This window comes from Ranitomeya variabilis, chromosome 4 (assembly GCF_051348905.1).
Source record: "Ranitomeya variabilis isolate aRanVar5 chromosome 4, aRanVar5.hap1, whole genome shotgun sequence".
Taxonomy (NCBI): domain Eukaryota; kingdom Metazoa; phylum Chordata; class Amphibia; order Anura; family Dendrobatidae; genus Ranitomeya; species Ranitomeya variabilis.
The window spans coordinates 645945215-645973170 of NC_135235.1; the positions used below are offsets into that span (position 1 = coordinate 645945215).

Genomic DNA, 27956 nt, shown 5'->3' on the forward strand with positions numbered 1-27956 from the left:
ATAATATGACCCGGGGGTGAGTGTAATAAAAATACGAGCATTAATATAGGTTAGTTTTTGTCAAAATTTTCAAGTTTAATCCGCTGTTCGGGCTGAAATGAGCATTTTAGTGAAAAATTAACTAATAATTATACATATGAAAGTTTCACGCTGATAGCTGTGCCAGCTAGACTCTATTTAATACAGCATATAATGAATAAACAGCATTGTGTATTATAAAACACAATTTTGTGTCATTTTAGTGAAAAATTAACTATTAATTATACATAATATGTCTTTTAAGCTAAATCACGCATGTGTACATACATATTTAATGTTTTTGCTTTTTATATTCTGTAAGAATTTTTATATTATTGAAGTGTTTTTGTCAAAATTAGTCATTGTTCTGGCAGAAATGATCGTTTTAGTGAAAAATTAACTAATAATTATACATAATATGTCCAGAATATACTGTACTTGCCTGAAAGTTTCACACTGATAGTTTATCACACATACATACACAACACCCTGGACATGCTGAAAAAATTATGCTGACGCTATTTCATTCTAAATGTGCCGTGGTCAGCTCCCTGAGCTGTAGTTGTAAACAAGAGTACACTTAATACAACATATAATGGCCGGGTAGTCTTTTGATAGAGACATACATAACAATATGCTTTTAAACTAACAAAAAGAAGCCACAAGTATGGATGTTATCTGTACAGGGTGGGGCGTCTCTGGGTCTGCTTCATTCTAAATGTGCAGTGGTCATCTGTTTCTAAAATACATATTACAGAGCCCACAAGCAACTGTGTTAATCTCGCAGCTCCATATAATGAGGCTGTTGTTATAAAAGAAATACGACATACCATGGGGCCACATGCCCTGATTACAGAATTGCAAGCGCTGTATAAAACTATTAATATCAAAATCTAATTAAAACAAATACTAGGATAATAAGCACTGGCTCCAATTAACAAATATCAGACTATATCAAAAGCTGACAGCCAGACAAGGAGAGGCAGCTGCTGACAGGGCGGGGAGGAGGGGTTACACCCTTTTGATACATTTTGATAGGGGGCGGGCCACCTGTCAGATTCAGTTTGACGAGACCACCCGCTTATACACTACTAATACTTCAGAGGCATATATGAGGGGTGATGAGCGGTGTAAAGAGGAGATTCCTGCAGATAATTGCAAAGGTGAGTAATTGGCCACTAAAAGTTTTGAGGTCACAGATTTTTCTGTACTAATTTTGTGTTGAATTTTTTAGAATATGCTCACACTGAGATTTCTGACATGGCATGGATTTTTATGGCAGAAAATTTTGTTAAGACAGACAACCAATCTCTTATGCACATTACGATGTCCTCTAACTTTTTTTTTAAAATAAATAACTTTCCAAGAAAGAATATCAGACATTCAGACCGGAATCACTGGTAGAATATAACAAGGGATAATGAAGTGAGGTTACAATGAAATATAATAATGAAATGAGCTTAATTAGCCTGGTTGTTGGTTTCAAAAGAATGAGATAAGACATTTCATCAACAGTAGAAAAGAGTGGACCCTTGGAAGTTTGGGTTCTGTACCCTCCCGAACTTTAATTCAAAGTTCGGTTTGGGCACTAGAACAGTACCCAAACTTCAACCAGAACCCGAATCCCATTGAAGTACCAATCTAACTTGGTAGACTACAGTCCACTCTAGAGAGTCAGGGGTTGAATAATGTACAAACATATCCTTAAACCCTTTCTACCTTGGTCAATTCTTGCTTCTGGATATTGTTTTTTCCATTACTTTTTAATTTTTCCTTCAACGAAGACATAGGATGGCTTTATTTTTTATGGGACAAGTTGTAAGTCTTGAATGACACTATTCATTTTACCATAAAACGTACTTGAGAATGGGAAGAAAATTCCATGTGAGGTGAAATGGGGAGCAAACAAAAAAAATTATTTTTTTTTAAGTTTGGTTTTTATGAAGTTAATTGTGCATTAACGATAACCTGGCAACATGATTCTCCAGATCAATACAGAGAACAGGCATAGAACATACCAGCTGAGAAGAAATTGACATCAACTAATAATTCTACTTGGAATGTTTTCCAACAATCTAAACTGAAAGCAAAAGTCTCCCGCCAAGAGTCTAGATTGATGGAAAAAAAATTTTTTATTCTCTGAAATGCCACAATATTTAGATAATTGTTTCCACAGATAACAGATCTGTTCACCCATGAGGTTTATTAGTATGGCCTCATCTGAGGATTCTCCTTGCAACAAAGAAATAGTGAGAATAAAGCCCCATAAGTAAACTTTTGATGATTTTGTGATCGCGATCCAATATATCTTAGAAGCTTCAGGAGTGTGGGGTCCTCTGGACGTGTAACAATTTTTCAGTTTTCAGAGTGAGTTACCGTAAATCTCTTTTTTTTGGCCCATTTTGCCTGAGAAGCTACCTAATAATTCTGCACATCTTGATAAAGGGCGTTGTATCTTAGGCCTCACCCTCCCTCATTACACAAATACACATTACCTGATCTCTTTCTTCCAATAAACATTCAAGTTATACACCTTGGAGGTGGAAAATCTGCAGAAAAATTATATGGCCAAAATGCTCACTGCCTAACAATCTTGCACACAGTGTTTAGTAGCTGCAGCAAGGTACAGCAGATCCAGCCCTATTTATTCTTGCAGAGCCTGCAGACTGCCAAAAAATTGTCTTGCGGCAACGCATCAGATGCCCACACTTACAACTCAACACCACCGCAACCAGACCTTTCAGGCTCTGCTGAGCATCCACCACAAATACATATGCAACATGACCTGTTCCAGAACCAACTACAGAACAAGCAGATTTTGCCCCAGAGGATCTTTTAGCTACACATTGCCTGAGCCTATCGCCCACGCGATAGCCAGGACGTATTCATACGTCCTATTTCTGGAAACCCTTTGCAGTTAAGACATATGGATACTTTCAAGGTCATGAAGGGTTAAAGTTACTTAAATAAAGACTTAAGAAGAGAAAAGAAAGAAATGGTCAATGGAGTCCCTCGTTCAGGATAGACAGAAACATTCTGCGATGCTTATATGTGAAATTTAAAGAGGTTACTTATTTTTCTTCTATGGGGGCTTAGCTTGTATTGGTAGGTAGTTGAGTTAGAGTGATTTATATTGCATGAGATAAGTCTGCTGATGACAGATATCCAGTGTATGCAGTGGAAATCAGAGTCAATTGCAGAGTTCTTTCCACTCCTCATGTGCCAGCGTATGCAATGTAAATCACACTAACAAAGTGCATGTCGTGCCGCTGCCGCTGCCCGCGCCCTGTCATACTTACCTATCCCCGGCGTCCCGGTGCGGCTCCTCTGCTGTAGCGTCCTCTCTTCAGCGCTCGCCCCCAGCTTCTGCAGCTCGTCGGGTGCGCGCGCGCGTCGCATTCAGCTCTGCGCGTGCGCACATCTGATTCTTCTGCTGGCGCTCCTTCCTGTCCTCTCCGTCATCCTGGAGGACTGTAACCCGGAAGTGTCTCCCATGCCGGTATGTAAGCCGCTTCCTGCTGCCCCTCTGTGCCTGATTTTCATTTGTGTTTACAAGTGCTTCTGGTCGCCTGTGGTCTCTGTGCGTTCCTTGCCCTTTGACCTTGGGTCTTCTCTCTCCGCAGTGCCTTCCTGTTTTCCAGTGTTCCTGCCGTGTTCCTTCAGTTCCTGTCTCCTCTGCGGTACCTGCCCGGCTCCTATATCCTTTTCCTGCCACCGTCAGTCTCCGTAATGTTCCCTTTTGCTCCCTTGTCTCTGTAGTACCTTGCCTTTCCCTTTGTCTCCTTCCTCCTCCCTCAGTCCCAGTGTGCCTGCAGTTTACCCATCAGATCTCTATCTCCGTCATACCCCCCAGTTCCTAGTTCCTCAGCTCCCACATACCCTGAGTTTCTGCCGTCATCGTCTCTCCGTTATTTTTCGCCGTTTTTTGCCTCGATCCTCCAGCCTCCGTGGCGATAGTCCCTCACGGGCCTGCCCCTAACTCTCCCTGTATAGGGGGCGGTCTGTCATGATCTCAATGGCAAGAGATCATAGCATCAGCATATATAGGAACTAGCTCTTGGAAGATGGAAACTGAGCTGACCATGAACTAAACCTAACGCACAACTAGCAGTGGCCGGGTAGCATGCCTACGTTGATTCTAGATGCCCAGCACCAGCCGGAGGACTAAATAAAACTAGCAGAGGAAAATATTAGTCCTAGCTCACCTCTAGAGAAATACCCCGAAAGGAGACAGAGGCCCCCCACATGTATTGGCGGTGAATCAAGATGAAATAACAAACGTAGTATGAAAATAGGTTTAGCAAATTTGAGGTCCACTTACTACATAGCAGAAGACAGAAAGGACACTTTCATGGTCAGCTAAAAACCCTATCAAAACAACATCCAGGAATTACTTTAAAACTCTGGCATTAACTCATAACACCAGAGTGGCAATTCCTGTTCACAAGAGCTTTCCAGACACAGTAACGAAACTACAGCTGTGAACTGGAACAAAAATGCAAAAACAAACATGGACAAAAGTCCAACTTATCTAGTAGTTGTCTAGGAGCAGGAACAAGCACAGAGAGGCTTCTGATAACATTGTTGACCGGCAAGCAACTAACAGAGCAGCAAGGTTATATAGCGACTCCCACATCTTGATGGGAACAGGTGAACAGAGAAGATGAAGACACCAGTTCAATTCCACCAGTAGCCACCGGGGGAGCCCAGAATCCAAATTCACAACAGTACCCCCCCCTCAAGGAGGGGGCACCGAACCCTCACCAGAACCACCAGGGCGATCAGGATGGGCCCTATGAAAGGCACGAACCAGATCAGAGGCATGAACATCAGATGCATTCACCCAAGAATTATCCTCCTGGCCGTATCCCTTCCACTTGACCAGATACTGGAGTCTCCGTCTGGAAACACGAGAGTCTAAGATTTTCTCCACAACGTACTCCAACTCACCCTCAACCAACACCGGAGCAGGAGGCTCAACGGAAGGCACAACCGGTACCTCATACCTGCGCAATAATGACCGATGAAAAACGTTATGAATAGAAAAGGATGCAGGGAGGTCCAAACGGAAGGAAACAGGGTTAAGAATCTCCAATATCTTATACGGGCCGATGAACCGAGGCTTAAACTTAGGAGAAGAGACCCTCATAGGGACAAAACGAGAAGACAACCACACCAAGTCCCCAACACGAAGACGAGGACCAACACGACGACGGCGGTTAGCAAAAAGCTGAGTCTTCTCCTGGGACAACCTCAAATTGTCCACCACCTGCCCCCAGATCTGATGCAATCTCTCCACCACAGCATCCACTCCAGGACAATCCGAAGATTCCACCTGACCAGAGGAAAATCGAGGATGAAACCCCGAATTACAGAAAAACGGGGACACCAAAGTGGCAGAGCTGGCCCGATTATTGAGAGCGAACTCCGCCAATGGCAAAAAAGCAACCCAATCATCCTGGTCAGCAGACACAAAACACCTCAGATATGTCTCCAGGGTCTGATTAATCCGCTCAGTCTGGCCATTCGTCTGAGGATGGAAAGCGGACGAAAAAGATAAATCTATGCCCATCCTAGCACAGAATGCCCGCCAAAATCTAGACACGAATTGGGTCCCTCTGTCAGAAACGATATTCTCAGGAATACCATGCAAACGAACAACATTTTGAAAAAACAGAGGAACCAACTCGGAAGAAGAAGGCAACTTGGGCAGAGGAACCAAATGGACCATCTTAGAGAAACGGTCACACACCACCCAGATGACAGACATCTTCTGAGAAACAGGCAGATCTGAAATAAAATCCATCGAGATGTGCGTCCAAGGCCTCTTAGGAATAGGCAAGGGCAACAACAATCCACTAGCCCGAGAACAACAAGGCTTGGCCCGAGCACAAACGTCACAAGACTGCACAAAGCCTCGCACATCTCGTGACAGGGAAGGCCACCAGAAGGACCTTGCCACCAAATCCCTGGTACCAAAAATGCCAGGATGACCTGCCAACGCAGAAGAATGAACCTCAGAGATGACTCTACTGGTCCAATCATCAGGAACAAACAGTTTATCAGGTGGGCAACGATCAGGTCTATCCGCCTGAAACTCCTGCAAGGCCCGCCGCAGGTCTGGAGAAACGGCTGACAATACCACTCCATCCTTAAGGATACCTGTGGGCTCAGAGTTACCAGGCGAGTCAGGCTCAAAACTCCTAGAAAGGGCATCCGCCTTAACATTCTTAGAACCCGGTAGGTATGACACCACAAAATTAAACCGAGAGAAAAATAATGACCAGCGCGCCTGTCTAGGATTCAGGCGCCTGGCGGTCTCAAGATAAACCAAATTTTTGTGGTCAGTCAATACCACCACCTGATGTCTGGCCCCCTCAAGCCAATGGCGCCACTCCTCAAAAGCCCACTTCATGGCCAAAAGCTCCCGATTCCCAACATCATAATTCCACTCAGCGGGCGAAAATTTACGGGAAAAGAAGGCACAAGGCCTCATCACGGAGCAGTCAGAACTTTTCTGCGACAACACTGCCCCAGCTCCGATCTCAGAAGCGTCGACCTCAACCTGAAAAGGTAGAGCAACATCAGGCTGACGCAACACAGGGGCAGAGGAAAAACGGCGCTTAAGCTCCCGAAAGGCCTCCACAGCATCAGGGGACCAATCAGCAACATCAGCACCCTTCTTAGTCAAATCGGTCAATGGCTTAGCAATATCCGAAAAACCAGCAATAAATCGACGATAAAAGTTAGCAAAGCCCAAAAATTTCTGAAGACTCTTAAGAGAAGAGGGCTGCGTCCAATCACAAATAGCTTGAACCTTGACAGGATCCATTTCAATGGAAGAGGGGGAAAAAATATATCCCAAAAAGGAAATCCTCTGTACCCCAAAAACACACTTAGAACCCTTCACACACAAAGAATTAGACCGCAAAACCTGAAAAACCCTCCTGACTTGCTGGACATGAGAGTCCCAGTCATCCGAAAAAATCAGAATATCATCCAGATACACAATCATAAATTTATCCAAATAATCGCGAAAAATATCATGCATAAAGGACTGGAAAACTGACGGAGCATTTGAAAGACCAAAAGGCATCACTAAATACTCAAAGTGGCCCTCGGGCGTATTAAATGCGGTTTTCCACTCATCCCCCTGCCTGATTCGCACCAAATTATACGCCCCACGAAGGTCAATCTTAGAGAACCACTTGGCCCCCTTTATGCGAGCAAACAAATCAGTCAGCAACGGCAATGGGTATTGATATTTAACAGTGATTTTATTCAAAAGCCGATAATCAATACATGGTCTCAAAGAGCCGTCTTTTTTTGACACAAAGAAAAAACCGGCTCCTAAGGGAGATGACGATGGACGAATATGTCCCTTTTCCAAGGACTCCTTTATATATTCACGCATAGCAGCATGTTCAGGCACAGACAGATTAAATAAACGACCCTTTGGGTATTTACTACCCGGGATCAAATCTATGGCACAATCGCACTCTCGGTGCGGAGGTAACGAACCAAGCTTGGATTCTTCAAAGACGTCACGATAGTCAGACAGGAACTCAGGAATTTCAGAGGGAATAGATGATGAAATGGAAACCACAGGTACATCCCCATGAGCCCCCTTACATCCCCAGCTCAACACAGACATAGCTTTCCAGTCGAGGACTGGGTTGTGAGATTGCAGCCAAGGCAATCCTAGCACCAAATCATCATGTAGATTATACAGCACCAGAAAGCGAATAATCTCCTGGTGATCCGGATTAATACGCATAGTTACTTGTGTCCAGTATTGTGGTTTATTATTAGCCAATGGGGTGGAGTCAATCCCCTTCAGAGGAATAGGAGTCTCCAAAGGCTCTAAATCATACCCACAGCGTTTGGCAAAGGACCAATCCATAAGACTCAAAGCGGCGCCAGAGTCGACATAGGCGTCCGTGGTAATAGATGACAAAGAGCAAATCAGGGTCACAGATAGAATAAACTTAGACGGTAAGGTGCAAATGGAAACAGATTTACCAAGCTTTTTAGTGCGCTTAGAGCATGCTGATATAACATGAGTAGAATCACCACAATAGAAACACAACCCATTTCTCCGTCTAAAATTCTGCCGCTCGCTTCGGGACAGAATTCTATCACACTGCATACTCTCTGGCGATTTCTCAGTGGACACCGCCAGATGGTGCACTGGTTTGCGCTCCCGCAAACGCCTATCGATCTGAATAGCCATTGTCATGGACTCATTCAGACCCGCAGGCACAGGGAACCCCACCATAACATCCTTAATGGCATCAGAGAGACCCTCTCTGAAAGTCGCCGCCAGGGCGCACTCATTCCACTGAGTAAGCACAGACCATTTACGGAATCTTTGGCAGTAAATTTCCGCTTCATCTTGCCCCTGAGATAGGGACATCAAAGTTTTTTCTGCCTGAAGCTCCAAATGAGGTTCGTCATAAAGCAACCCCAAGGCCAGAAAAAACGCATCCACATTGAGCAACGCAGGATCCCCTGGTATCAATGAAAAAGCCCAGTCTTGAGGGTCGCCCCGGAGCAAGGAAATCACAATCCTGACCTGCTGTGCAGGATCTCCGGCAGAGCGAGATTTCAGGGACAAAAATAATTTGCAATTATTTCGAAAATTCTGAAACCCAGATCTATTCCCCGAGAAAAATTCCGGCAAAGGAATTCTCGGCTCAGATACAGGTGCATGACAAACAAAATCTTGCAAATTTTGTACCCTCGTGGTGAGATTATTCAAACCTGCAGTTACACTCTGAAGATCCATTGCAAACAGGTGAACACAGAGCCATTCAAAGGAGAGAAAAAAAAAAAAAAAAAAAAAAAATTTCAGCAGACTACTTATTTCTCTCCTTTCTCAGCCAAGGATTTTAACCCTTTAGTGGGCCGGTCAAACTGTCATGATCTCAATGGCAAGAGATCATAGCATCAGCATATATAGGAACTAGCTCTTGGAAGATGGAAACTGAGCTGACCATGAACTAAACCTAACGCACAACTAGCAGTGGCCGGGTAGCATGCCTACGTTGATTCTAGATGCCCAGCACCAGCCGGAGGACTAAATAAAACTAGCAGAGGAAAATATTAGTCCTAGCTCACCTCTAGAGAAATACCCCGAAAGGAGACAGAGGCCCCCCACATGTATTGGCGGTGAATCAAGATGAAATAACAAACGTAGTATGAAAATAGGTTTAGCAAATTTGAGGTCCACTTACTACATAGCAGAAGACAGAAAGGACACTTTCATGGTCAGCTAAAAACCCTATCAAAACAACATCCAGGAATTACTTTAAAACTCTGGCATTAACTCATAACACCAGAGTGGCAATTCCTGTTCACAAGAGCTTTCCAGACACAGTAACGAAACTACAGCTGTGAACTGGAACAAAAATGCAAAAACAAACATGGACAAAAGTCCAACTTATCTAGTAGTTGTCTAGGAGCAGGAACAAGCACAGAGAGGCTTCTGATAACATTGTTGACCGGCAAGCAACTAACAGAGCAGCAAGGTTATATAGCGACTCCCACATCTTGATGGGAACAGGTGAACAGAGAAGATGAAGACACCAGTTCAATTCCACCAGTAGCCACCGGGGGAGCCCAGAATCCAAATTCACAACAGCGGTCCATCTGGTCAGCTCGTCCGTGAGGGGTTCGTCGTCACGGTCCAGAGGGTCCACTTTTTTTTTTTTATCTACGAAAACATCACAGTGCACCTGCACTGACCTAGGCAGAGGGGAGCTGGCTGTAAATCAACATGGCTTAAGTAATCGCACCCAGTTGACAGAGTAAAGAAGAAAAAAAGAAGCTGGTCTGTCAATGTTACAACACAGGAAGTGGGAGAATCAGGAGTGGATCTGTAACTTTATTGAGCCAAGAGAATCATAGAATGTTAGAGTTGGAAGGGATCTCAAGGGTCATCGTGTCCAACTCCCTGCTCAAAGCAGGATTCACTAAACCTTCTCAGACAGATGTCTGTCCAGCCTCTGTTTGAAGACTTCCATTGAAGGAGAACCCCCCCTCCTCTCGTGGCAGCCTGTTCCATTCATTGATCACCCTCACTATCAAAACGTTTTTTCTAATATCTAATCTGTATCTTCTGCCTTTCAGTTTAATACCACTGCTTCTCGTGTTTCCATGTGCAAACGAGAATAAAGATGGTCCCTCTACACTGTGACATCGTTCAGATATTTGTAGACAGCTATTAAGTCTCCTCTTAGCCTTCTTTTTTTGCAATCTAAACATTCCCAGATCCTTTAACCATTCCTAGTAGGACATACTTTGTAGCCTGCTCACCATCTGATAGGTCTTCTCTGAACTTGCTCCAGCTTTTCATTGTCTTTTTGAAAATGTGGTGCCCAGAACTGGACACAGTATTTCAGATGAGGCCTGACAAAGGAGGAGTAGAGGAAGATAATTGCATTACATGATCTAGACTCTATTCTTCTCTTAAAGGGAACCTGTCACCCCTACAGGTGTTTTTAACTAAAAGAGCCACCTTGTGCAGCACTAATGCTGCATTCTGTCAAGGTGGCTCTTTTAGTTCGGGTCCCTGTAAACGCTGCAATGATCGCTTTTATAATTTGTCCTGTGAAGGGACAAATTAAGAAAGATTCTCCATTTTGTGCTTTTGACTCCATTTTCTTGTTGTTAAAGATAAATTCTGTTATTTAATTAGGTAAAAGGTTATAGCTGCCATGAAGTAACTTTATCTTGTTGTTCACAAGCCTGGTATGCAACTAGGCTATGGTTCATAATTGGTATAAAGACCTTGAGTCTTCTGACTCGAGCCAGATAATAGATTCGGGGGTGTATCGCTATACAAGACTGAGGCACCTGTTAGAAAAACACATACTATGCCAAGAAGATATGACCATATGTAGTTTCCTGTTTTTCTTTATTCTCATGGGTTAAGTTTTTCCTGCATTCTTATAGGTTAAGAACTGTGAGCGTGTTCTTAATGCTGATTGGTTGAAGTATAATTTCTATGATTATGAAAAGCGATACACAATAAAACGGGGGCCAGAGATCTGCTTGATCCCCCATACAGAGGCACATGTCTCCATCTGGTCATTTTCAGTTGCCGGCAACGCCCTGTAGATTAATTTGGAAATCACTGAGTTAACCGTGAAGGATCAATTTAGATCCTCCCTCAACAGTTGGTGCCCGAAACGTGGGGCCCCAAACAGGAACGCCTCTGCCCCCCGGAGGACAACAAAACAAGGGATCCTCGGACCGGACACAGGCACTGGAAAATTGGGACTGATCATCCCCCACAACAACCACGGTAAGTTGGCAGTTATACTGTCCAGACTGACCGTTTGGTGTGGTTTTCCTGTGTTTGTTGCTGCAAAGAGGATCTGAGGTTTGTCCCCGATGGTGGGGTGATTTTTGGGTGGAATCATATAGAGGTGTAGTTCCGTTGGCAGCCCAGTGCTCGAACCGTACCTCATAAGGGACGGACACCCCAGATTGACCAGTGATGTAATTCTCTTTATAGTCAAAATTACCTGAATTCCTGATCACTGTTAGAATTAGGCGTGGTGAGGTGATCGAAGATTGGGTAGGATACGTAACTCAGGAATATATAGAAGTATACAGTATATATATCCAGAGGTGTCCGGAGGGAAGTCTAAGACGCCCTCCTCCTTTCACTGAGTACTGCGTTTTTGGGTTGTCCCAGCGGGGGACAGAGAGACCCAGTGGAACAAAACCATAAGGCCGTCGGTATTGTGCACAAGTAAAGTAAGGATATTTAGCTCAAAAGGAGAATCAGTTTCCATGGATGGAAAACAAGACTTTGAATTTGTGTGATGAATCTGATATTGTTAGCCCAAAGACGGGGAAAATATTCTCAATTATGGGTTTTTCTAAGGTGTTCTGGTATGTGAATTGTGTGATGAAGGTTTTGTAGAAATTAATTAAGTCTGAGAACTGCTGTATTCCGTTTCTGTGTTTATCTCTAAGATACCCGATGGGAGGGGGGAGTCATACAGCTGCGTTATTGCTTTCTCTGTGTTGAGGAATGCTGTGATTTTCTTATCTGTGCTGTGTCTCTCGTATGGAGGAGGTACATAGCTGCGTTCTACGTTTCTCTATATTTTCTGTCGCTCTGGGAGATTTGTGTTTAAACAATAGTACAATATTGTATTGAAGTACTAAGAAATGTTGGAAGTTGAAAGTGAACTATGGTACCTTGTTTTAGAAGGAAACTTGTAAGAGATTGTTTGGTTATCAGTGTAATTGAAAGATTGAAGTAGGAAGATTCACCTGCTTAAAGTTGAGTGGTTGATATATAGCAAATTGAGGATCAACAGAGGAAGTGAATTACGTTGAAAAAGGAAAGTTGTCTATTACTATGACAAAAAACTGGATGTTTTGTGGTGCAAGAAGGAACTGAGAAAGTGATTGAGAATAGTGTTGAGCATTCCGATACTGCAAGTATCGGGTATCGGCCGATACTTGCTGTATCGGAATTCCGATACCGAGATCCGATATTTTTGTGATATCGGGTATCGGTATCGAAACAACATTAATGTAAAAATGTGTAAAAGAGAGAATTAAAATAAAAAATATTGCTATACTCACCTCTCCGACGCAGCCTGCACCTTACCGAGGGAAGCGGCAGCGTTCTTTGTTTAAAATTCGCGCTTTTCTTTCCTTTACGTGAGTCCCGGCTTGTGATTGGTTGCGTGCCGCCCATGTGACCGGGACGCAACCAATCACAGCAAGCCGTGACGTAATTTCAGGTCCTTCAGGATTTTAAAATTACGTTCCGGCGTTGTGATTGGTTGCGTCGCAGTCACATGGGCGACGCAACCAATCACAACAAGCCGTGACGTAATTTCAGGTCCTTAAGGATTTTAAAATTACGTCCCGGCTTTGTGATTGGTTGCGTCGCAGTCACATGGGAGACGCAACCAATCACAAGCCGTGACGTCACGGGAGGCTGGACACGCGCGCATTTTAAAATGGGCGCGTTTCCAGCCTCCCGTGACGTCCCGGCTTGTGATTGGTTGCGCCGCGGTCAACCAATCACAAGCCGGGAGGCTGGACACGCGCCCATTTTAAAATTTTAAAATGCGCGCGTGTCCAGCCTCCCGGCTTGTGATTGGTTGACCGCGGCGCAACCAATCACAAGCCGGGACGTCACGGGAGGCTGGACACGCGCCCATTTTAAAAAGCGCGCGTGTCCAGCCTCCCGTGACGTCACGGCTTGTGATTGGTTAATGGCGGCCATGTTGCCGGGACGCGGACCAATCACAGCAAGCCGTGACGTAATTTCGTCACGGCTTGCTGTGATTGGTCCGCGTCCCGGCAACATGGCGCCGTGACCAATCATAAGCCGGGACGTCACTGGAGGCTGGACACGCGCGCTTTTTAAAATGGGCGCGTGTCCAGCCTCCCGTGACGTCCCGGCTTGTGATTGGTTAATGGCGGCCATGTTGCCGGGACGCGGACCAATCACAGCAAGCCGTGACGTAATTTCGTCACGGCTTGCTGTGATTGGTCCGCGTCCCGGCAACATGGCCGCCCTGACCAATCACAAGCCGGGACTTCACGTAACCAAGTAAAAGCGCGAATTTTAAACAAACAACGCTGCCGGTTCCCTCGCTGAGGTCCAGGCTGCGTCGGAGGGTGAGTATAGCGATATTTTTTATTTTAATTCTTTCTTTTACACATTTATATGGATCCCAGGGCCTGAAGGAGAGTTTCCTCTCCTTCAGACCCTGGGAACCATCAGGAATACCGTCCGATACTTGAGTCCCATTGACTTGTATTGGTATCGGGTATCGGTATCGGATTGGATCCGATACTTTGCCGGTATCGGCCGATACTTTCCGATACCGATACTTTCAAGTATCGGACGGTATCGCTCAACACTAATTGAGAATAATGTGTCAGAAAGACAAACAATTAAAAATGATGATCTGGAACAGGGGGTCTCCCTGCTAGATAATATGGTCCCTCCCCAGGAAATCAAGCCTCTTCTCCCGACTGTAAGCTCTGTGCCCCTTAACCCCAAGGCACCAATATATCCTGGACTGCCGAGAAGTTCTATGGGTGTCTTATGGTAGTATTTAAAGATCTGGGATTCTCATTGTAAAATAAAGCCCATTCACACATTTTTGTGGCAGCTTTGATGTCCGGCCTTAAATCTGAATTGAGAGAGGCAATAATGTCAGTTAGACCTGACATCGAGAATTCCACTCCGGATGATGCATTAAAAGTAATTAAAAGTTTTCAGAAGAATTTAGTCCGTTCTGCATCAGCAGGGAAATTAAAGGTTAAATCAGTGGCTGCAGTGATTCCTACTTCTATCTCACCCCCCCACACAGCTGCAAGGACGCAGCAGCTCCGTTCCTTATCAGAGGCCCACGTAACAGACTTCAGCTCCTGCCCTCCCCACCTTACACAAATCCAATATCTTTTTTAACCCTATGTCTGGGAATCTCCCTCCCCAGCCCCGCCATGTCAATTCTCAGACCAAGAGCTTGTTTTAATCGGTGTAGATGGCAGACTTAATAAATATACTCTTATAAAACCCATCCCATTGGGACCTTTCCCTGAAGTCACGGCTCAGTTCGTAATCTCTCCTATATGTCCGGTAAATTTACTGGGGGCAGATTTATTATCACAGTTCCGCTCCAGAATTCAATTCCAAGATGATGGTCAGATGGTCCTCACGTTATATAACCCCTATGCAGATGAACACAATGAGATCTGTATCCTACATGCCCTTCCCACAGTGATGATGGCCCTGATAGGCCCAGATCGACCCCCAATAATGCCTGTAGAACCAGTAAAAGTGTTTCTCAAACCTGGTGCCCCTTTTCCCAAAGTCCATCAGTACCCTTTGAAACATGATCAGGAGCAGGGCCTCAAGGGGCAAATACAAACATTACTCGATAATGGTGCCCTGGTACCCTGTGTTTCCCCATGTAACATGCCCTTGTTTCCCGTTAAGAAAAAGACTCCACCCGGCCAACCCCCTGTGTACCGGCTGGTACAAGATCCACGGGCAGTTAATGCAGCTACTGTTCTAGAAACTCCGGTGGTGCCTAATCCACATACTCTTTTGTCCCAGATATCTCAGGATGCTGCTTGGTTCACAGTAATCGACCTTGCCAATGCCTTTTTCAGCATTCCATTACACCCAGATTGCCAGTTTCTGTTTGCATTCACTTATCAGGGACGACAATTGACGTGGACAGTTATGCCACAAGGGGCCCAAAAAGTCGCAATCAGTTTGCAAAAAATATGGGCAAGTGTCTTTTTACCCTGTCAGTTAAATCACCCCTATGTCACGCTGCTTCAGAATGTGGCTGATCTTTTGTTGTGTGCACGAACAGAGCAGGAAGCCATTGTTGCCACTGTTAGCCTCCTCAAGTATCTGGCAGATCTGAACTGTCGGGTTTCGGCCTCGAAACTTCGGTTCTGCCTTGGTCAAGTGATATTTTTGGGTCACTGTCTCCTTCAGGGTGCCAGACACCTCACAGAAGAAAGAAAAATAGCCGTCAGCTCCCTTCCTTTTCCAAAAGATGAGACTGAACTCCAGCGTTTTCTTGGACTATGTACTTATTGTCGTCAGTGGATACCTGACGCATCCCGCATAATGCAACCTCTCTACAATGCCCTGGAAGACGGTTCAAGATATGCTGATGATTTGGCAGATTCCACACTGGATACGCTGTTACTATGGAAGACACTGTAGTGCACGGAGCTGAACTCCCTCCCTCACTGTCAGCACAAGAAGTAGAACTTCAGGCTCTGTCTACTGCATGTGTTCTGGCCAAAGACAGGCGGGCTAATATATACACAGACTCACAGTATGCATTTGGTATTGCTCATGATTTTGGAGCCCTAGGGGCCAATCGAGGGTTTGTTACCACCGCCGGGACTCCAGTGAAGAATGCTGAAGCTGTTAAAACTCTCATGGACTCAATCAAATTACCTACCCAGGTGGCCATTATCAAAATTAAGGCGCACGGTCCTAGGAACAGTCCACAGACTGTTGGTAACGCTTTTGCGGATATGCAAGCAAAAGCCGCTGCTCTTCTGCCTGTTGACCTGACCATACCAACTATGGTGACCACACGCTCTCAGCGTAAACAGTTACAAGAAACACTGACTCTACAAGAACCTGATGATCTACGCCAGACTGAGGTTTTCTGCCGAACCCCACGAGACCGCTTACTGACGATGCAGAGAATGTCTCCAAAGGAAGAAGTGAAGAAGTGGAAGGCTGATGGAGCACGTATGGACAATGGTCTCTGGAAAAAGGACCAACTTGTGTGTCTTCCTAAGCGGATGTACCCTGCTATTGCCACGTGGGCACATGGGCCCACACATCGAGGAAAAAACCAGGCCCTTGCCCTGGTACAAAAATTCTACTGGGCTCCAGGTATTTCTACAGTCCTGACAGCACTCAACCGTGCATGTAACATCTGTCAGACCTGCAATCCCGGTCAACTTCAACATGTACCCCCGAAACACCTTGCTAAGCCCGACTATCCTTTCCAAAGGCTCCAGGTGGACCACATCACGTTGCCTAAGTCTGGAAGGTATGAATATTGTCTGGTGGTTGTCGGCATGTTCTCCAGTTGGCCAGAAGCATTCCCTGTTATCAACATAACTGCAAAGACCACAGCGAAGAAACTGGTGATGGAAGTTATATGCAGATACGGTGTTCCAGAAGTCGTCGAAAGTGACCAAGGTCCGGCTTTTTCTTATCATGTGTATCAGGAGGTTCTGACAATGCTTGGATCCACTGTTGCCCTCCATACTCCGTACCATCCACAATCCAGTGGGAAGGTTGAGAGGTTGAACGGCACACTGAAGGGACAATTGACCAAAATGATGCAGGAGACTACGGCTCCATGGCCAGAGCTCCTACCCATTGTACTGTACCATATTCATACTACCCCTAAGGCAAAACATGGCCTGTCCCCATATGAGATATTGTTTGGTGCTAGGCCCCCAGTTGCAAATTTCCAGCCTCAGCAGTTGTCAGAGGAAACTGACCGAACTGTTCAATATGTTAGTCAGCTTAGTAGAAATCTTGCTAACACCCATGCTCTAGTTTCTTCTTCCCTTCCAGATTCAGCAGAAACGGACACTTGTCACAACTTGAAGCCTGGTGATTTTGTGGTCGTGAAAAGGCATGTCAGAAAACACGGACTAGAACCCTTGTATGACGGTCCCTACCAAGTCCCCAGTATCACTCCTATGTCAGTAAAGCTGGAAGGAAGGCCGACGTGGATCTACGCATCGCGATGCAAGCTGGTCAAACAGACTAGTAGCAAATAAGGGGACATAATGTTTTGGTTTTTCGTATTTCCATATAATATTGGTAACCGCATGGGACAGCCTAAATTCCCCAAGATCCTTGAGTAATAAGTTTGTACAATATCATGAAAGATTAGTAGTACAGATGGGTATAGCCAATAAAATTGTTAGTTCTATTTTCATTTACCCTATGATTACACAAATGTGGGATAAATTGGTTAGGGCAACAGACTATCTAGATGATCAAATTTGGGATATATTGGATATACTTAATACTACTGTTGTTGGCCAAAACCAACTTATCATAGTCACTAATCAATATACTGTATTACCTAACAGCAGCACAGGGTGGTATGTGTCAGGTTATTGGACCTGCATGCTGTCATTATACAGATCCCAATAGCACAATGAAGTTAAAGTTAGAGGACATTCAAAGACTCAGATTAATATGATAAAGACAATGACCGTAATAGGGACAGTTGGTGGGCAGACACCTTCTCCTTTCTTAATCCAGCCAATTGGTTTGAGGGACCTGGGGGCTGGATAGCTGAAATCTTTCAAAGTTTGTTATATATTGTTACCTTTATCCTTGTCATGTATGTAATACTAAAACTTGTTCTTTGGTGTATTTCTGTATGTATTAGGAAACTCTGCACTAAGACAACTAATGATGATACCAAAAGCGTTGCCATCCCTGCTCTTCTCTACACCAATTTTACAAAGTTACCTGATGAAGATGTTGAAACCAAGCGCATGGCTATCTTCAAAAGATCCCCACCACTGTTATCAATAATTGTTATTCGTAAATTCTAGTATACAGGGGGGACGGGTACGCCGCAACAGCCATGGCTGGTAACATGGCACCAGTTATGTGAAGACAAGTACCCCTCGAGCTTAGAGCTTGGGATAGTACCTCTGATGCTGGACATTAATTAACAAAATGTATCTAGGGGGGAATGTGAAGGGACAAATTAAGAAAGATTCTCCATTTTGTGCTTTTGACTCCATTTTCTTGTTGTTAAAGATAAATTCTGTTATTTAATTAGGTAAAAGGTTATAGCTGCCATGAAGTAACTTTATCTTGTTGTTCACAAGCCTGGTATGCAGCTAGGCTATGGTTCATAATTGGTATAAAGACCTTGAGTCTTCTGACTCGAGCCAGATAATAGATTCGGGGGTGTATCGCTATACAAGACTGAGGCACCTGTTAGAAAAACACATACTATGCCAAGAAGATATGACCATATATGTAGTTTCCTGTTTTTCTTTATTCTCATGGGTTAAGTTTTTCCTGCATTCTTATTGGTTAAGAACTGTGAGCGTGTTCTTAATGCTGATTGGTTGAAGTATAATTTCTATGATTATGAAAAGCGATACACAATAAAACGGGGGCCAGAGATCTGCTCGATCCCCCATACAGAGGCACACGTCTCCGTCTGGTCATTTTCAGTTGCCGGCAACGCCCTGTAGATTAATTTGTAAATCACTGAGTTAACCGTGAAGGATCAATTTAGATCCTCCCTCAACAGTCCCTGATACCTTGAAATAGACCTAGGGGCATGTCTTTTCCCCCGGACAGAAACGCCTCCCAGCCGTCGCTCAGGGCATCTGCGCCCCGGGCGCCGCCTCCTCTTCCTTCATTAGCGTCCCCAGCACCAGCGCTGTAAGTTTTTTTTCAGGCAAGCACAGTTGGGCTGCTGTTCGAACTTACAGCGCAGGTGCCGGGGACGCTAATGAAGGAAGAGGAAGCGGCGCCTGGCGCGCAGAGGCCCTGAGTGATGGCTGGGAGGTGTTTCTGTCCGGGGGAAAAGACATGTCCCCAGGTCTATTTCAAGGTATCAGGGACAAATTATAAAAGCGATTATTGCAGCGTTTGCAGGGACCTGAACTAAAAGAGCCACTTTGACAGAATGCAGCATTAGTGCTGCACAAGATGGCTCTTTTAGTTAAAAACGCCTGGGGGGGTGACAGGTTCCCTTTAATACATTCTAGAAATGTGTTTGCCTTTTTTGCTGATTCATCACACTGTTCTGCAGTCTGTGATCTATAAGCCATTGCTTAGTTCTATTCCTCCCATTCTATAGATGTAATTTTCGTTATTCTTGCCTAGAAATATAATCTTCCATTTCTCCCTATTAAATTCCATTTTATTAGTTGATTGCCATTTCTCAAGCTTATCTAGAGCCTTTTCAAGCTTATCTAGAGCATTTTTTATCTGTCTTCTCTAGTGTTAGTTATCCCTCCTAGCTTTGCATTTGTAACGCCCACAGGGCGTAGGGAAATATAGTGGACTCACTAGACCACTGATGAAGCAGTGGTAGCTGTATACCCGGTACACAAGAGACAGGAGAATGTGCTTCCAAAAAGCAAAGGTATTTATTTAAATGAAAAACAAACAGAAAGAGGTGCCTGAGAGAAGAACCCTCTGGACCACAACACAGAACCATGTAGTGGAGCACCGGGCAAGGTGTACCCCTATACAGGGATTCCCCCGTCACAACACCAGATGGCCAAAATGCCGCAGTACCCGGACCAGAGGGACGACCCGTACAGACCGTATAAACAAGATGGTGGAACTCAGGCTCAGTCAATGAAGAGGATCCTGGAAGCTCTGTGAAGTTTTTGGAAAGGCTGATCCAGCCGGCAGCCAAATCTGGATGGTTCAGTGAGGAGCAGCTTAGCCAGCCTGAAGTGGAAACCGGAGAGTCCAGGAGGATCCAGAATAGAGAACTGCCAGCGGAGGATACTGAGGAGACAGAGGGATTAGCAACCAAAATTAAAACTATACAGAGCAGAGCACAGCAGAGTGTGGCCTGAGCAGAAGGCCACAAACAATGGAATGAACACATTGCCCAAGCACCTCCCTTAAGGGGAGGGTGCTTTTTATACACAGAGCATCACAACACAGACAGCCCTAATAACGAACAGGTGTCCTGCTGTTTCAAGTATGTGCAGGAAGCAGGGCGCGGCTCCTAAGAGCATTTCCAGGAGACCTGCCAAGAGGATGCAGGTTCCTAGCAGAGAAAGAAGCCGCTGATCGTCTGGAGCCACGGACAGGGTGAGTAAGGGTGTGTGATAGGCGCCGGTCTCCCTGCACAGCGGAGACTGGGCCTGCGGCTGAGGGCATGACAGTACCCCCCCTCTTATGCCCCCCCTTCTTCAAACCTGTCAGGAACCTTCTAAGAAGAACTGGGGCATTAATGTTCTCCTCAGGCTCCCAGGATCTCTCCTCAGGACCGTATCCCTTCCAGTCAACCAGAAAGAGTGACCTGCCCCCTCTTTTCTTCATGGCCAGGATGTCCTTCACTTCATAAACATCCTCGGAACTGACAGGAGAAGGAAAATTACCTGGATCCTGGGTGAAGCGGCTGAGAACAACTGGTTTTAGCAGGGAAACATGGAAAGAGTTATGGATCCGTAAGGAAGCAGGCAATTTCAAACGATAGCACACATCGTTGATTTGGTGGAGTACTTCAAAAGGACCAATGAAACGAGGAGCCAGCTTATAAGAAGGGACTTTAAGTCGGATGTGCCTGGAAGACAGCCATACCTTATCTCCGGGATGGAAAGGTGGAGGATCCAGACGTCTCTTATCCGCATGTTCCTTGGTTCGAACCGATGCCTGCTCCAGCGAGGTCCTCGTCTCAGTCCAGACTTTTGTGAAGTCCTTGGCCAGGGACTCAGCTGCAGGATTGCCGGAAGCAAGAGGCAGTGGAGTCGGGATCTTAGGATGCTGTCCGTAAACAATGAAAAATGGGGAGTTAGAGGAGGACTCACCGACATGATTATTGTAGGAAAACTCAGCCCATGGCAGCAGGTCGGCCCAGTCGCTGTGGTGACCATTCACGAAGTGTCGCAGATAGTTGGTGAGGACTTGATTCACTCTCTCCACTTGGCCATTAGATTGTGGGTGATAGGCCGAGGAGAAGTCCAGGGTGACATCCAACAGTTTACAGAGGGATCGCCAGAATCGGGAAATGAATTGGACTCCTCTATCGGAAACAATGTGAAGTGGAAGTCCGTGAAGACGAAGGACATGCTGGATGAAGAGCTCTGCGAGTTTAGGAGCGGAAGGAAGACCAGACAGTGGAGTGAAATGTCCCATCTTGGAGAACCGGTCTATAACAACCCAGATTACTGTACAACCAGATGATGCTGGCAGATCTGTGATGAAATCCATGGCAATGTGTTGCCAGGGAGCAGACGGAATCGGGAGCGAAAGGAGGTGACCGGCTGGCAGTTTCTTGGGTGTTTTATTACGAGCACAGGAGGGACAGGCTGCAACAAAGTTCAGAACGTCTTGGCGCAAGGTGGACCACCAGTAGTGTCGAGAAATTAGTTGTAACGTCTTCTTTTGACCAGCGTGTCCGGCAAGCTTAGAAGAATGACCCCAGCGTAGAACTCGCTTCTTGTCTCTTTCAGTTACAAGGGTCTTACCGGGAGGGAGCTGCGACAGCCTGACTGGAGCCACCGTGATCATCTTGGACGGTTCAATGATATGTTGAAGCTCCTCTTCAAGGTCGTCTGACACGAAGGACCTGGAAAGTGCATCTGCTTTGATATTCTTCTCTGCAGGACGGAAATGGAGAGAGAAATTGAACCGAGCAAAGAATAATGACCAACGAGCCTGGCGAGGATTGAGCCTTTGAGCAGACTGAAGATAGGACAGATTCTTATGATCAGTGTAAATGATGACTGGATGAACTGCGCCTTCAAGCAGATATCGCCATTCCTCTAAAGCTAGCTTAATTGCCAGTAACTCTCTATCGCCAATTGAGTAGTTACGCTCACAGGGTGAAAATGCCTTGGAGAAGAAACCACAGGTCACCATCTTACCGGTAGGCAGTTTTTGTGTGAGGACTGCTCCGGCTCCGGATGACGAGGCATCCACTTCAAGAAAAAACTGTTTGTTGACCATAGGCCGATGAAGAGCTGGTGCGGTTGAGAAGGCTTGTTTGAGAGAGGCGAAAGCTGATTCGGCCTCAGGAGGCCAATCCTTAGGTTTGGCACCTTTACAAGTCAGGGCAGTGAGTGGTCTTACCAGAGAGGAGAATTGGGGAATGAATTGCCGATAGTAGTTGGCGAATCCAAGGAACCGCTGAATGGCCTTGATTCCTTCAGGTTTTGGCCACTTTAAAACGGCAGAGACCTTCTCTGGATCCATCTCGAGACCTGTATCGGAAATAATATAGCCAAGAAAGGGTAAAGACCTCCGTTCAAACAGACATTTCTCAAACTTTGCGTAGAGACGATTCTCCCTCAATCTTTGAAGAACGAGACGAACATTCCTCCTGTGAGTTGGTAAGTCAGGAGAAAACACCAGGATGTCATCCAGGTAGACCACCACACAAACATAGAGCAGGTCACGGAATACATCATTGACAAACTCCTGGAAGACGGCGGGTGCATTGCTTAACCCGAAAGGCATGACCAGATATTCGTAGTGACCATCACGCGTGTTGAAGGCGGTTTTCCACTCATCCCCGGATCGTATCCTGATGAGGTTGTAAGCCCCACGGAGATCCAACTTGGTGAAGATCCTGGAACCTCGAAGTCGATCAAAGAGCTCTGGAATTAAGGGAAGAGGGTATCTGTTTTTTACCGTAATTAGGTTGAGACCACGGTAGTCGATGCATGGGCGAAGAGACCCATCTTTCTTCTTGACGAAGAAGAACCCAGCTCCAGCTGGGGAGGAGGATTTCTGGATAAACCCTCGAGCCAAATTCTCCTTGATGTAATCGGACATGGCTTGAGTCTCAGTAGGAGAAAGAGGGTAGATCCTACCTCGAGGCGGAGTAGATCCAGGGATTAGATCGATGGGGCAATCGTAAGGCCTGTGCGGTGGAAGTGTCTCGGCTTCCCTCTTGTTGAATACATCTGCGAAGGACCAGTAGGCAGACGGTAACCCAGGTAAAGCTGCCGGAGGCCGTGGGGTAGAACCAGGCCGTACTGATTTGAGGCAGTGTTCGTGACAAGACTGACCCCATCGAAGGACATCTCCAGACCGCCAATCCAGGACAGGTTCATGGAGGCGCAGCCACGGAAGACCTAGAAGGAATGGTGGAGAAAGATTCGGTAACACATAGAAGGAAATTTTCTCCCTGTGGAGTGCCCCGATTAGAAGCTCGACTTCTTCGGTGATACCGATAATGGCATCTTTCAGGGGTCTACCATCTACGGAGGTGATGCGCCAGGGCCGCTGCAGTGGAACAATAGGAATCCCGAATCGCCTGGCCACAGCTTCCTGGATGAAATTTCCACCAGATCCTGAGTCCAGATAGGCCGTCTCGGAGAACCGCACCTTCCCGAAGACCACCTGTATGGATATGGTTAGCGGGAGAGAAGAGTCATTCTCATCTAGGGAGGTCTCCCTTACCTGTCCTAGGCGGACGAGTTTTTCTGACCTCTCAGGTCCACTGCATTGACCGGAAGTGGAGCGTCCACTGTAACGATATGGATTCCTGGAGGGAATCTCCTCCTGCTGATTCCTCTTCACCTTTACGCGGTCAAGCTCCACGGGCTCATCCTTAAAGACCGGAGCAGGACAAGGCGGAAACCGAGGTTTCGGTGAAGAAGATGCTGGATGAGGAAATTGCTTCTCGAGAAGCCTCTCTCTGGAGCGCTGCTGAAGACGCCGGTCAATCCGAATGGCAAGGGATATGAGATCATCCAGGGTTTCGGGTAGGTCCCTGCCTGCCAATTCATCCTTGATTCTTCCAGATAACCCCCGCCGGAAGACTCCGACCAGGGGCTCATTGGTCCACTGGAGCTCCGAAGCCAAGGTGCGGAAACGGATGGCATACTGACCGACAGAGAGAGAGCCCTGTTGCAAATCGAAGAGAGACTCCATGGCAGATGTGGCACGACCAGGCTCATCGAATATCTTGCGGAACGTGACCAAGAATACCTGCAGATTAGACACGATGGGATCATTCCGCTCCATTAGGGGGTTGAACCAAGCTAAAGCCTCTCCCTCCAGAGAGGCAAGGAAAGCCACCTTGGCCATGTCTGTCTGAAAATGCTGAGGCAAAAAATGAAAATGCAGCAAGCATAAGTTGAGAAATCCTCTGCATAACTTGGGGTCACCATAGTAACGAGGAGGTTTGCAAAGACGAGGACAGGGTCTCATGGTGGGTTCAACCGTCGGATGCTGTACCTTAGTTAACCGATCATCCACAGAGGTCATGAAGTCCAACAAGCGGGTCTGCGTCTCATGTTGGCGATTGAATTCCAGACGGAGCTCTGCTAGCTGGGTCACGTTAGTGGACTCGGCAGCCTGTAGGGTGGATAAGCGGGTATCCAGAGTTTGCATGAATGCAATTAGCTGATCCTGACTCTGACAAAGCGTAGCCAACTCTCTCTGGACTGAGTATCGGGTATCAGCGGAGTCCATGGCTTGGGCAAACTGTAACGCCCACAGGGCGTAGGGAAATATAGTGGACTCACTAGACCACTGATGAAGCAGTGGTAGCTGTATACCCGGTACACAAGAGACAGGAGAATGTGCTTCCAAAAAGCAAAGGTATTTATTTAAATGAAAAACAAACAGAAAGAGGTGCCTGAGAGAAGAACCCTCTGGACCACAACACAGAACCATGTAGTGGAGCACCGGGCAAGGTGTACCCCTATACAGGGATTCCCCCGTCACAACACCAGATGGCCAAAATGCCGCAGTACCCGGACCAGAGGGACGACCCGTACAGACCGTATAAACAAGATGGTGGAACTCAGGCTCAGTCAATGAAGAGGATCCTGGAAGCTCTGTGAAGTTTTTGGAAAGGCTGATCCAGCCGGCAGCCAAATCTGGATGGTTCAGTGAGGAGCAGCTTAGCCAGCCTGAAGTGGAAACCGGAGAGTCCAGGAGGATCCAGAATAGAGAACTGCCAGCGGAGGATACTGAGGAGACAGAGGGATTAGCAACCAAAATTAAAACTATACAGAGCAGAGCACAGCAGAGTGTGGCCTGAGCAGAAGGCCACAAACAATGGAATGAACACATTGCCCAAGCACCTCCCTTAAGGGGAGGGTGCTTTTTATACACAGAGCATCACAACACAGACAGCCCTAATAACGAACAGGTGTCCTGCTGTTTCAAGTATGTGCAGGAAGCAGGGCGCGGCTCCTAAGAGCATTTCCAGGAGACCTGCCAAGAGGATGCAGGTTCCTAGCAGAGAAAGAAGCCGCTGATCGTCTGGAGCCACGGACAGGGTGAGTAAGGGTGTGTGATAGGCGCCGGTCTCCCTGCACAGCGGAGACTGGGCCTGCGGCTGAGGGCATGACAGCATTGCATCAAAACCAGCATATGGCAGAAAAAGCAGGCACTTAGCAAACACCTACTGTGTAGCCCCATAGAGGAAAATAAAATGCCTGGATAACCCCTTTAATGGAAGAACTCTTACGCATAGGAGAGTTCTCGTTGAGGTCTATAAGGTACTTGAAGTTTTTCTTTACAACACGCCTCAAAACTGGTCTACAAAGGGAGCCCCATTATAAACCATTTGCAATTTAAGAAAAATACATACTGTACATAAACTTTAATTTTTTCAAGGACTGAAATTTCAAAGACTTTTCTCATCCTGGTAACAACCTCAGGGTCAACCTTTGTGGTCATCCCTTATAATTAACCCTTTGATTGCTGGTACCATAATGGGGTGATGAGAGTATAACACAGTTCACAACTGTAGTATATGAAATAAGCTCAGCTCCTGAGCCTGCTTTACACAACTAGTGCACACATCCACAATATAAAAAAGGCAAATGTCAACATTTCCCACATTCAGTCATGAATATGGCTTTGCCCAAGTGTCAGTGCTTGGAAGTCAATAAAACTAGTTGTCCAAATTAAACATTTTCTTTATTCTGAACATAAAAATGACGTGTTTGTATTCTCTGATGCATATTGACATTCATTTTAGCATCATAATTTTTTCCACAATAAGAACATCATCATGACTTCTCCCCTTTGTGACATCTTAGATGTCTAACAAGATGTGATTTCTGGTTAAAACATTTCCCACATTCTGAACATAAATATGGCTTCTCCCCTGTGTGAATTTTCTGATGTGTAACAAGATGTGATTTCTGGTTAAAACATTTCCCACATTCTGAACATAAAAATGGCTTCTCCCCTGTATGAATTCTTTGATGTGCAACAAGGAGTAATTTAGTACTATAACTTTTCCCACATTCAGAACATGAATATAACTTCTCTCCTGTGTGGATTTTGTGATGTCTAATAAGATGTGATTTGTGGATAAAACATTTCCCACATTCAGAGCATGAATATGGCTTCTCGCCTGTATGAATTCTTCGATGTATTATAAGATGTGATTTGTGACTAAAATATTTCCCACATTCAGAACATGAATATGGCTTCTCTCCCGTGTGAATTTTCTGATGTCTAATAAGATGTGATTTCTGATTAAAACATTTCCCACATTCTGAACATAAAAATGGCTTCTCGCCTCCATGAATTCCCTGATGGATAGTAAGATCTGATTTTCGATTATAACATTTCTGACATGAATATGGCTTCTCTCCTGTGTGTCTTCTCTGATGTGCTTCAAGTTCTGATTTCTGGTTAAAACCTTTCCTACACTCTGAACATGAAAATGTTTTCTGACATGTGTGACGTTTTTCATGTTGAACAAAATGTGATTTCCTTTTAAAATATCTCCCGCATTTAGAACATAAATATGGTTTCTCCTTTGTGTGAGTTTTTTGATGGTAAACAAGATTTGACTTCCGAGTGTAACATATCCCACATTCTGAACATGAATAGGAATTCTTCCCATTGTGAGATGTTTGATGTTCAACATTTCTTCTGTTGTTTTTTTTTTTCTTAACATTCTGTGATGAATCAGAAGATAGGAGTTGTTGTAAATCAGCAGATGATAGATTTTCCCTTGGAGAGGCTGGAATTATACTTGCAGTAATGACGCGCTCGTTACATTTCTCTTTTGTGAACCCAGGATCATCTACTTTAATATTAGAAGACATCACATGCCCTTTTGGACAATTGATACAGTCACCTGCCAAAACAAAAATGAAGGTTTTTTCATTTTAAAATAATATAACCATAATGTGAAATGGATATTTTATAACATCGCTATATAAAAATGTCCATACAAATTGCAAGGCATGAAACAGAATTCAGTTTACTGATAAGGATGACATACAGTTTAAAGTACTGTTAGCCTCTAGTGACCTCTCCCCATCAGTAGCGTAGCTACCGGGGAGGTAGAAGGGCGGTCGTCCCGAACTCCAAGCTTTGAGGTGCTCACACAGAGCTACGCTACTGTTATCTGTATCGGCGCTCTATGAGGCCAGTGAACAGGGCAAGGGGGGGCGGTGGCAGCACTGAGCCCCTTGCCCATCATTGCAAGTTCAACTGTATCACCTGGATGCTGATACAGTTGAAAGCAATGATGAGAGAGGGAGCATCACGCTCAATTGCCCATAATTTCCCCACTGTGCCTGATGTCACTGATGCAGACACTGACAGCCGACGCAATTGTTACATTTCGCCGCATTGCTAAGATGTGCGGTCACTCGGATCAGTGGGGGAGCGAGGAAGAGAGGTGAATATTGTATTTTTTCTTTATGGGGCGTGCATTATACTATATAGA

At 45.5% G+C, this 27956-nt stretch overlaps 2 protein-coding genes across 5 annotated transcripts in view; one reads left to right on the forward strand and one right to left on the reverse strand.

The window, feature by feature from the left end:
* The window catches only part of LOC143767362 (uncharacterized), a 461494-nt gene that overhangs the window by 18554 nt on the left and 414984 nt on the right, over positions 1 to 27956 (forward strand). The window lies entirely within an intron of this gene.
* The window catches only part of LOC143767385 (uncharacterized), a 266024-nt gene continuing 264232 nt past the window's right edge, over positions 26165 to 27956 (reverse strand). For all 4 annotated transcript variants that reach the window (XM_077255687.1, XM_077255688.1, XM_077255686.1 and 1 more), the window contains one exon: positions 26165 to 27359. In XM_077255687.1, the coding sequence (XP_077111802.1) occupies positions 26275 to 27359 (1085 nt within the window). In that variant the 3' untranslated portion in view covers positions 26165 to 26274. The remainder of the gene's footprint in view (positions 27360 to 27956) is intronic.